This window comes from Acomys russatus, chromosome X (assembly GCF_903995435.1).
Source record: "Acomys russatus chromosome X, mAcoRus1.1, whole genome shotgun sequence".
In the NCBI taxonomy this organism is placed as follows: domain Eukaryota; kingdom Metazoa; phylum Chordata; class Mammalia; order Rodentia; family Muridae; genus Acomys; species Acomys russatus.
This window is the reverse complement of record NC_067169.1, coordinates 6,055,709-6,067,681: the sequence shown is the minus strand read 5'-3', so window position 1 is coordinate 6,067,681 and position 11,973 is coordinate 6,055,709. Positions and strand designations below refer to the sequence as shown.

The following is an 11,973-nucleotide window of genomic DNA, read 5'->3' as shown; positions in this document are numbered from 1 at the left end:
TTGTTTGTGTGTGGAAGATGCTGTTTATTTTTATTAATCCGCCACCTCTAGTTCTATGAATTGTTCTTCCTCTTCCACATCAATTCCTATCCTGCAAAGGGAGGGGATTTTATAAAGACATCCAATTTAGCATGAATGCTCCAAAATCATTTATTCTCTATATTGTTCAGCTTATGTGTCTCTGTATTATTACTGTTGACCATAAGAAGCATTTTTGTTGAGTGATGAATTAGATATCAATTTTTAGCATAGCATCGTATAATTTTACGAGTCATATTATTGCTATGTTCCTCTAGCAAAATGATAGCATGAGGGTTTCTTTTATGCCTGTGACCTTATCCCAGGGTCTTGTCCACATTAGTGTCAAATAGGGTTCCTATGTCATGGAGTGAATATTAAGTCCAATAAAAAGTGGCTGGTTATCAACATAACATTTTTAGAAATATTATACCAGTATATCTTAAAAGCAAGTCATTACTGTATGTCTCAGGATTTGAACCCAAATATTATTGATGGTTACCTTTATTTTCCTGTAGCATACAAATACTTTCTAGCTACTCAGTCTGGATGAAGCTTCCACGTTTGATGATATAAGTAACTGATGTGTTCAGCAATAGGGCATTATTGCCAAGATATAGAGAACAATCAACAGTCTTGGTAGTAGCAATAAAAAAATTATCTTAGATGTTGTGGTATGGATTACCAACCTGCTAGAAAATGTTGCCAAAGAGGTGGCCCTTCTCTGACTTTGATCAGAACAGATTCTGTGAAGGAGATTTCCTGGTCAAAGGCTCACTTGTTCAACATAACCCTTCTCCCCTGGTATTGATCCCACAGGAGACATTCACCCAGGACTGAAAATCCCATCCTTATGATGTCATGTGTTTCTTTGCAGTTACCAAGTGTTCACTGTCACCATGCCAATGGTCAGAAACCATGCCAATCTGCAGCTAGGAGGTTTTGCTGTGGCTACTCTAGCATGGTTCCTTTGTAGTGTTTCTATGGGCCTCCCCGAGTGGCGAGTGTGGTGCTTTCAAGATCCATTGGACTCCAAGCCCAGCATGACCTTAGTCGGGATGTGGAGAACCTGCGTTCACCACCAGGAAAAGAATTCCAGCATTGTCAGAGTGTGTTATCAATACAGCTACCAGGACACCTTCATTCCTTTGGATATTCGAGTGGCCCAACACCTGCTACTCGTTTCCAGCCGTCTCGGCATGCTTGCTGCAATATCTGACATCATTGCACTTTGTAAATTGTACTCAGGGAGACTCCGGAAGAAAGCCACCTACAATCCATTCTGTCTTCCAGGGATTCTGAACATCATTGCCAGCAGCTTTGTCTTCCTTACCATCTTGTACAATTATGTATCCATTGTTCGCAAGGATGGGATTGCCTTCCCCCCATATTTCCACACACCCTCATTCCCAGATACACAGAAAGTTGGCATTGCACTGGCAATGGCAACTCTTTCTTCTTTCTTATTTCTAGTAGGTGGCACCATTGCCCTTTCTTTCACTCTTCCCTCAAGGTACGAAGTGTATTCTATCATTTAAACTTAAGTTTCCATCTTCCATAGACTTGAAAATCCAAAAGTACAAGGACTAATCACAAGTATTCTTCAGATATACACCTAAAACTTCCAGACTCAAGCTCATGCCCAAGGAGGACAAGTGGACCTCCTCTTATATTTCCTCTCTTGGTTGTTTCAGTAGTTCATTGATTGACTTATGGATTTTCATTAAATAAAATCTTTTCTGCTTAGTCGTATGAGGTTTGGATTTTTATTACTGGTGCAGGAAGGTAAATGATCAAGAAATATAATATATATATAATGGAGTTTTAGAATATATGAAACTTTACATCGTTATCGTAACCTGCTGGTTGTAAAGCCTAATGTTCCCCACTTTAATTCTTCATAACTTAAAAAAAGGAAAATCCCTTTCATTTTGCACCATGCTGGCCTCTCAATTTATGTGATGTCCCTTGAAACAACCTATAAGAAGTGAAAGAAGATTAAGGGTTCTGCAGCCTTACTCTATTTCCAGTCCTGGAGAGCAAGACACCATATAAATATGACACCTCACCCCAAGCCACACTCTGAAGTGACAGAGCCTTCAGCCCCAGCAGCAGCATTAATTGGAAAGGCAGCTAATAATGTTTGGGAAAGAGAAGCACAGAAAAAGAAGAGTTGGTGTGCATGGTGAAGGGAAAGAGGTTAGCAGCACACGGAATGTACTGTAGCCAGGAAATAGTGGTTTGAAGGTCTTCTGGTATTGGTCTTCCTGTTTAAGAATGTTAACAAAGGTCAGGACCGATTGGGAGGCAGGGACAAGATGTTGAGGGACATGAAGGTCTGCAACAAGGTAATTGGCATAGCCATTAGTACAGAGACTTCCCACGACACCTATTCTCCATTGTTCATCCCTGGGGTCCCCAAAGGAAAGCTGAAAATGAGTATTAAGATTTGCGAATGTGGTGTCACGGTGATTGAAATATTATATTCTATAACTCCAGTATCTCCAACCTCCATATGTGGAGACCTCTGGGATGCAATCACCTGTCTTTCATAAGGAAAGCATATCCACTTCTTTTAGGATTTGTGGGGCACCACCCACAGTGATGTGGAGCCACTCCAGTAAACCTGAATAAAAAAAACTATTGGATAACAACATTTTAATTAGTTAACATATTATCAATTTAAAAAGTCATTTTGTGTGGGTGTGTTTGTCACTGTCTTCCTAATGTCTTTCGGTTTTATGAAGAGCCTTCTAAAATTCAGATAATGTTTAAAATGCAAGAGAAAGGAGGATCCTCACCTTTTGTAGAACAATTGTAAATTGCAACAATTAATGAGAAATCATGTTTCCTGGGGTTCTTAGGAGTAAAGTTCTATAGGAAAAAATGGTCTCAAACTCATTGAACAACACTTGTTTCTGTCTCCCTGGGTGCTGATATTTAAGACATGTTCCACCATCCCCAGTTCATTTTCCTCTTTTTTTTTTGGTTTGGCTTTTCAGGACAGGTTTTCTCTGTGTGTCCTTGGGTGTCCTGGACTAGGTTTGAAGATGAGGCTGGCCTCAAACTCACAATGGTCCGCCTGCCTCTGCCTCTGGAGTACTGGGATTAAAGGCATGTGCCACCCACCCAGCTTCGTTTTCCTACTTTTGACCATGTGTTTGCTTCTACTTTTAAAACATAGCTATTTCCTCCTCATAGGTAGTATGAATTTCATAAGATGATAATGAAACAGTGGGCAATTTTGCCATCATCTACCAATGTCCCTCAATCTACTAACATGTAAGTTAATTCCATTTACTCTGCTACATGACCATTTCTGACACATGTTACAAAATTACTGTAAGTAATAGCACATGAGTCAAGTTGGGCTATGTTGTTGCAGTTTTAGACAAGGCTTCAGTGTAGCTTTGGCTGGTATCACACACACAACACACATTCATATGGACACAAAACTAAAGATATTAAATCTATTTTAAAAACCTTGCCTATTATGAACAAAGATACAAATGCTCATTTTGTAATAAGTTATTTTGCAAAAAAAAAAAGTTCTAGATGACCTTGAAAGTGTGCCTCGCAGTTGGGTGAAGATGGGCTTATGGTTGGGCAATTTCTGAGAACAATGATGCCACAGATTTTCTCATGTAACATTAAACATAGTTATAGGCAACCTGACCTTGTATAGAGATTTATTTTACATCCACAATGAGCTGAGATGATGTGGCTGTGGACCTAAAATAAAAGTATGTATAGTTAAGCTACCAAAACAGAGCAAGCCTCAACAAGTCATTTCACACTGAATTGCCAAAACAAACAAATGGTAACTTATCCAGGCTCTCTGCCACTCATACTGGTTTACCCTTACTTACTATGATACACATTCCCAGAAAGCATGGTTAATTCTTTCCCAGTCTTTTTTACAATGTAAGAATCTCTCTCTCTCTCTCTCTCTCTCTCTCTCTCTCTCTCTCTCTCTCTCTCTCTCTCTCTCAATATATGAAAAAATAAATAAATATTTTTAAAGCCAACACAAGGCTTATAATTTCTCCTGTGTGAACATAAACAAGTTTCCTCATTTGTAAAATTGAAATAGCCAATTTCCTAAAAATTTCAGGAATGGATTACATCAAGGAAAGAACAAACCCAAGCCAGCTCCTGCAAATGATGCTCTCATCGCCAACCTATTTTCCATTTGCTTTGTGTGCTCAGCATTGCAATGAACCTGCTTTTCTCAGGTTTCTCAATTTCTACAATCAAAACACAACATTCAGGTCTTCTGTGACTAGCCATTCATAAGTATGAGAAACTGAGGATCTTTCTGTCCTTCAAAAGATCTTTGTCTTCCCTCAAAACAGTGAATCTTGATTCCCAAATACTTCCACAGGCAATTTAAAAAAGATTCATTTATAATTTATACGGTATTTTGTGGTACATATGATCCAGCAGGCCAGAAGGTGGGAACCAGATCTCATTATAGATTGTTCTGAGCAAGTTATGGTTGCTGGGAATTGAACTCAGGACTTTTGGAAGAATAGCAGGCCTGGTTCAGCAACAACCAAATACCGACCTTTCGAATACCAGATTCAGATTGATGGAATGTTATTTGAATGCTGAAGAGCTGACAGATAACGGTCACAGCCTGTAATTTAGATTGAAATTGGTTAGAAGAGCTGACCAGTCAGGACAATTGTCTGAACTCCAGTTTTAAATACAAGTTATGGCATCAAGTCTAGAAGGCGCTCTATAAGATACATATAAAGAATCTGTAAAGAAAATTGAGGACCAGATCTCCTTGTAACCCACAGTTGGAATAAGTAGTTGAAGCCTAGGTAGTTTTCCTCTTCTTGACCAATGGTGGCTCAAATACTTCACATACCCCAGCTGCCTTCTGTTTAAAGAACTTTGTGTTCTAGGCACTCTCTTAGCCCCAGACAGAGTCAAAGGGAGTGGTATCTTGTTCCACAAGGTGGGTATAGTTTGTGCTGCCGGAATGTGCAAATTCTTGACCTACATGACTTTTGGAAGAATGCTTTTGTTGAAATGGTCCTCCAGAATAGGTGCACTAAAATCTCTCCTGTACAATTCTTCATCCTCATCCTCATCCATCCTCATCGGTGATAATACTGTTGTAAAAACTTGTATTTGCCTTTAACAGCTTATTTATTAATGACTTTGCTTTTATCCAAATTCACCCTGCCTTTCTTCTTAACTCAGGATTCACATGCATTCTATACAAGCTTTTGCCTTTGCGAGAGCTTCTCTGTCTTCCCTTTCCCTCTTGATTCTTTTCAACTCTCAGACTGGCCATGCCTCCAAGTCCTCCTCGTTGTTGTCCTTGTCAGTATTGAGTCAGTCAATGGCTGCAAGGGACCTCTTGTTCTCCTTTAGCTCTTCCGTGGTATCTTCCTCTACTATCTTTATTGTGTTCTTGCGCAGCTACCCAGCTGTGCATTTTGCATACTGTTCCAGTTCTTCTGTTTCAATTCTTCAGCTTCTAGTTCTTGAACTGTCACTGGATCCTCCTTGTGAATGAAGACAGGCATCATTTGAAGCTCCATTTCATCTTCAATGTGAATGTACTCCTCATACTCTGACTGTGACTCTAACTCCTCCCCAGAACTTACTTCATCTATCATTTCCATGAATTTCATCTCTTCTTTTTAACTCTCTGTAGCTCACTGATGCATCATGCCATGGGACCACTCTCTTTCCTCATCCCCAATTTCTTCCTCTTCTTCATCTCTATTTTCTCATCCATGCACCAAGCATCTACTTCTACTTTGGAGTACTTTCTCCTACTACTTCAGTGTCCACTATTTTCCTTTGTCAAGCCATTCTCTCTTCCACAGCTTCTCTGCTATGGCTCTCTAAAAACATAAGTCTGGGATCACTGGGTGAATCCTCCCCATTTTGCACAGGCTTTGCTTCTTGTTCATCAGCATTCCTAATGAATCAAAAGCCTTCATTCTCTTCATTTAAGGACTCTGTGGGGGTATAATCTGGCCTCTTTCCAGTCACATAACATCTTACCTTCATTTTTTCCATTGAAATCTCACCTTAGTCATTGCGAACTGGGACAGTCCCATCTGTAAACTGGATGGGCGGCTGCTTCATGAGTGCTCCTGTGAAGGACATGCTTATGGCTGTGGAGGCTCCAAAAATTTGATTAAATCACAATGGCTAATACGGAGGAATAGAACACTGCCTCTCACCTAGTTCCATTCAACATGACTGCGCATCTCCAGGTAGTAAGAGATTTATTGGCAGGATGAATCCAGGAGAGGAGGGATGAATCCAGGAGTCCTGGTCCAGGAGAAGACACAAGGGACCTGGCCAGACACAGCCCTTTTCTATTTTTTTATAGGGGGCAGCGATTTCTAGGGAAGAAATTTCCAGGGTGAGGATTAATGGGGTGTCAAATCCTGATCTTGGGGAGCTCAGGGATTGGTGGGATTTTCAGTTCAGGTATTGGTCAGTTCCCCCTTCTTGGGGATTGTTGGAGTTTTGCAGGAAGGTCAGGGGTTGGTGAGATTTCCTGGCCAGAGATTGCTTGTTATTCCTGCTCAGAGTTTTCACCTCAAATTCGCATTATCTGGGATGGGTCCTACTAAAGGTCTGAAGATCACCTTTGTGATAGTTACAGTCATATGGGGAAAGGGCCTGGTTGCTGGTCCTTTCTCAGGAGAGGTCTGGCCATTTCCCTGCTAAATTTACAAAGGAGTCCATCGCAGGGAAGCCTTTACCTGCAGTATGAATGGTTGACTGAGACTGGAGTGGAGGTGCTGCAATCATAGGCAGCTCTTGTGATGGCAGGAGGCTGAGGGAGGAATGTTTGTCATTATCCTGGACAACTCCCAATAAGAAGGGGGCTGTCTCTTCTCTGACAGGACTCCCACTTTTGCCTGCTCCTGTCTAGGCAGCCTTCAATGGGAAAGAACTTTCTGACAGTCCTGGCAGTGTACTCCTTAAACATTTTGTGGCATACTGTGCAAGAACTCGACTCACATATCTGAAGGGCAGGGGATAACATGCAACTTTGATCCAATGCTGTCATGTCACTTGTGGTGTTGGGAATACTAGTAAAATCTTTGGACTTAGAAGGATAGGATAGATAATAGAAAACTTTCTCCGAGGTTGCCAAATACTTACGGACTGGACCTTGTAAATATAATTCTTGTTTGTTCTCAAAATTATTTTTATTTTACCATGTTATAGAAAAAGTCAGTTTCTGGACTAGAGGTGTGAGAGTTCTAATTTCTTTTGAACCTAGTTCTGTAATGTTAATAGTGTTTGTTGTGTTTTTTTTCCAGAAAGAATTTCTTTGTGTATCTTTGGTAATCCAGGAGTCAATTTGTAGACCTTGCTGGCCACAAATTCATAGAGTTCTGCCTATCTCAGCCTCTGGAGGGCTGGGTTTAAAGGTGTGAACCACCACACCAATCTAAAGTGAATTTTTTTTTGCTTTAATCCCATGTGTAGGAAAGGAGGCTGCTGCCTAGCAGGTGAATGGTTTCTCTCCTGCACTAGCAGGGACCTGATCATTGCCAGCTGCAGAGAATTTAGTTGTGGGAGTTTGGAAAGCTTACAAATGGGAGAGCCCCAAGAGGGTATGGAGGCAAAGAAGGTTGCTGCTTTTTGGTTTTGCTGCTGAGGTTTCTGTTTTGGCTTCCTGATTTGTTGGATGGCTGAATTCCTGGAGATTCTGTCAAGGAAAATCAGACTGATAAAAACTTGTCTCAAAGGCATATAGCGGAGAACAGAAAAAAAATACAACCCAGGCATGGCGATGTAGGTAGATCTGATCTATAGACTGCATTGAAAGACATCTTGGGATATATAGAGAATCCCTGTCTTGAAAAACCAAATAAGCAGGATGTTGTGGCATAGGCCTTTAACCAAAGAACTTGGGACACAGGGGCAGGTGGATCTATGTGAGTTCTAGGCCAGCACAGTCTACAAAGGGAGTACTGGACAGCCAAGGCTACACAGAGAAGCCCTACCTCGAAAAAAGAAAAAGAAATACCAAATAAATACTTGCCATGTGACCAAAAATATGTTCAATCATGGTAAGCAGTCCTTGTACACATGAGAAGAAAACATTTGCCCATTCACTGGGCTTGTGGGGTACTCAGCATGGAAGACTGCTCAGACATGGCTTGAAACCAATAGAAAGTCCTCATTAGCCAGCAGGTAACTACGCTGAGTGTAAAGGAATCGATTGTAGCACTGAGCCTTTCCCAGGGTGAGATTTTAAGGTCAAAAACCGTGTCCTGGGTTGACAGATTTCAATCTGGGGCCTTGTTACACTGGGGAGGATCTTCTATAAAAGTCAGCCACGTCAAGATCACTGTGATCAATGGTGTTTCCCATTTCTATAATATTCTTGCTATTTTATGCCTGTCTATCCCATCCAGTATTGAAAAGAAGCATTAAAATCTATGGCTTGCACTCAGGAAACTGAGGTAGGAGGATTGCCATGAGTTCTAGGCCAATTGTAATGTAGAAGAAAACCCTGTCTGAAAAATAATCTATAGCTCTGACTGTGGATTTATCTCTTTGTTGTAGATTTGCATTTGCTTTGTGACAGGGTCTCATTATGCAGCTCTGTCTGTCTGTTATGAAGTCTGTACCAGAACTGATAGAGATCTGCATGCCCCTGCCTCTCGAGTAGTAGGACTAAAGGCCACCACCACACCTGGACCCTGGAACCCCTTTGTTTGTATTACTGGAATTGGAAGCCAGGGCCTCATATGTGCTAAGTAAGCACCCCCCCTCTGAGCTCCACTCCTAATGCCATGTTCAGTTCTTTGTTATTTACCAGACTGTTTAAGCATTCTTAGAGGAATCAATATAATTTTAAGAATTATCACACCAGAGTTCCAAGAGGGCGTCTACCAGTATGCCCTGTATCTGATCTACTGCGAGGAGACCAGGGACTGGAATGGAACCACAGACTGCTGGATTTTGAGAACTGTAGGTGAGTGGGGTCCCAAAATCCGGAGACCACCGGTGGGCCTATCCCCGGGAAAAGCATCAGTGTAGAGGTGCTAAACCCACTCTCCAGACTGTCAAATGGAATCCACATGCTAGCTGCAGCCAGGCATATAAGGCACAAACTCACTGTGTGGGGAGGTGGCATTCCAGAGCCCCTGGCATGAGGAATCTCAGGGAATAGGGTAAAACTGCCCTACAATCCCTCCACCCACTTCACGCCAAATTGCAGAGGTCACCCGCCCAGGCTGAGTGGAAACACAGTCGGTGGGTCCCACCAAAAATAGCTAGAGTGGGTGTAAAACTCATGGGCCTTCAATGGGCCCAACATAAAGCAGGACACAACGGACTGAGCCTGCAAACAGGGGCAGTTAGAAAGCAGCTTGGACTGCTCCCACAGGCCCCGCAGGATCTCCCACGTTATAGGGAGACATGGGTTGTGCCTGCAGTGTCTAATTGCTGACCTAGAGGGATCTCTGAGAGTCCTGGCTTAGAGGGTCACAGAAAGTGCAGGCACCTTGGAAACTGCCAGAGGCCTGAAACCCTATTGTCTCTGGCCCGCGGCACACTGATCCTGCACTCTCCAATAGACAGAACTTAGCTAGATAAGCTCCCACAGGCCAGGCAGGATCTCCCAAGATATCAGGAGACAAGGGGGCATGCCTGCAGTGTCTAATTGCTGACCTAGAGGGATCTATGTGCATCCCAGCTTACAGGGACATGGAAAGTGCAGGCACCTTGGATCCTGCCAGTGGCTTGAATCCATATTGTCTCTGGCCCATGGTGCACTGATCTTACACTCTCCAACAGATAGAACTGAGCTGATTCAGCTCCCAAAGGCCAGGAAAAATCTCCCAAGTTCTGGGAGAGGCTGTACACTTCTCTATGGCATAGAGGCATAGCTAAAAGACAGCTACACTCCAGAAGATCTGATCCAGCTGAGTGTTTGGCTACAAAACGACAGGAAGGACACGCAGCTGGGACCAACCTATCCACCCAGAGTGATAGTCCGCTGACCTTGTTCTAGGTCCCCAAACTGCTGATCTGAATTACAGCAGTAAGGTCAAAAGGTCCAAACAGAAACTTACTTTGGCTGTTTCAGTCTGGTGCCTAAGATGTACAGAAACATCCCCAGGAGTGGAAACCAGATCACCTGCTGGTTCCAGACAAATACTCCCTGATCTCCAAAGGCAGGGGCCCCTGAACTATAATCAGTCATCAACTATCCACTCTCAACAAGTAAAAGTCTATAGAAGGTACATCCCAACGTCACAGAAACCAAAATGACAAGAGGACAGCAAAAGAATGCCAAAGATACCAAAGCAGTTTGGCATCTCCAGATCCCAGCAATCCCATGAAAACAACAAGGAGAGCCAAAAAAAAAAAAAAAAAAAAAAAAAAAAATCAAAATACAAGAAAATGAACTCAAGTCCTTAGTAAGGAAGATGATAATGGAAGAAATGAATAAAATTTGTAAACAACTGCAGGAGGAGGCAAACAAGAGGGCTGAAGATTTTTAAAGAGTCATGTAAAGAGGCACTAGAAATTTTTCAGAAAAATACAAATAACCAGATGAAGGAAACGATTAAAACAGTTCATGACCTGAAGAAAAAAATGTAAGCAATGATAAAGGAACACACAGAAGAGAAACGGGGTCAGGAGTCATCAGAGAAGAAAGCAAGCATCTCAGAGGTGACCTTATCTAAAAGAATGCAAGAAATGGAGGAACGAATATCGGGACTTGAAGACACAGTCATAGAACTCGAAACAACCATCAAAGAAAATGCTAAATCTGAAAAGTTCCTGACACAGAACATCCAAGAAATCATGCACACCATGAAAAGACGAAACTTGAGAATAATACATATTGAGGAAAGAGAGGCCACCCAACTCCACAGCCCAGAAAATACCTTTAACAGAATCATAGAAGAAAATGTCCCCAATTTGAAGAAGAAGATGCATACGAGCATACAAGAGGCCTACAGAACACCAAATGGAATAGACCAGAAAAGAAAATCTTCCTGTAACATAATAATAAAAACACAAAATATACAGAACAAGGAAAAAATATTAAAAGTGGCAAGAGAAAAAGGCCAAGTAACATACAATGGCAAACCTATTAGAATTACTCCCAACCTTTCAACAGAAACCATGAAAGCCAGAAGGGATTGGACAGAGGTCTTGCAAACCATATGAGAACACAGATGCCAGGCAAGATTACTATATCCAGTGAAACTATCAATAACCATTGACAGAGAAAACAAGATATTCCATGACAAAAACATATTCAAACAGTACCTAGCCACAAATACAGCTTAACATAAGTTACTAGAAGAAAAACTCCACCCCTAAGGGCCAAATTACAAACAAAACTACATAGAAAGTAGATAACTACACCATCAAAAAATCACAACCTCACAATCTTGACTGTACAAAACAGCAAAAAATGAAGGGACTTAGCAGTCACTGGTCACTAATATCTCTCAACATCAATGGTCTCAATTCTCCAATAAAAAGACACAGACTAACTGAGTGGATGCATAAACATGACCCAACATTCTTCTGCATTCAAGAAACACATCTCAACCACAAGTACACACATTGCATGAGAGTAAAAGGTTGGGGGAAAATATTCCAAGCAAATGGTCACAATAAACAAGCTGGTGTAGCCATTCTAATATCTAATAAAATAGACTTTCAACCAAAATTAATCAAAAGGGACGAGGAAGGACACTTTATACTCATCAAAGGTAAAGTCAACCAAGAAGACATCACAATTTTGAACATCTATGCTCCTAATACAAGGGCACCCACATTTGTAAAAAAGCTATTAACAAAGCTTAAACCACTTATTGACCCTCACACATTGATAGTGGGAGACTTTAATACCCCACTTTCACTCAAGGATAGGTCCTTGATTCAAAAACTAAGCCAGGAAATAACTTCTTTAACAACATCATGAAT

General features: G+C 41.5%; 1 protein-coding gene and 1 pseudogene across 1 annotated transcript; one reads left to right on the top strand and one right to left on the bottom strand.

Moving 5' to 3' along the window:
* Positions 1-923: 923 nt before the first annotated feature.
* Positions 924-1,556, top strand: LOC127184667 (claudin-34-like). Its single transcript, XM_051141008.1, has one exon. It carries the CDS (start codon positions 924-926, stop codon positions 1,554-1,556), a length of 633 nt encoding a protein of 210 aa, XP_050996965.1.
* A 3,287-nt stretch (positions 1,557-4,843) lies between these two features.
* LOC127185834 (microfibrillar-associated protein 1A-like) lies at positions 4,844-6,153 on the bottom strand (annotated as a pseudogene).
* Positions 6,154-11,973: the final 5,820 nt, after the last annotated feature.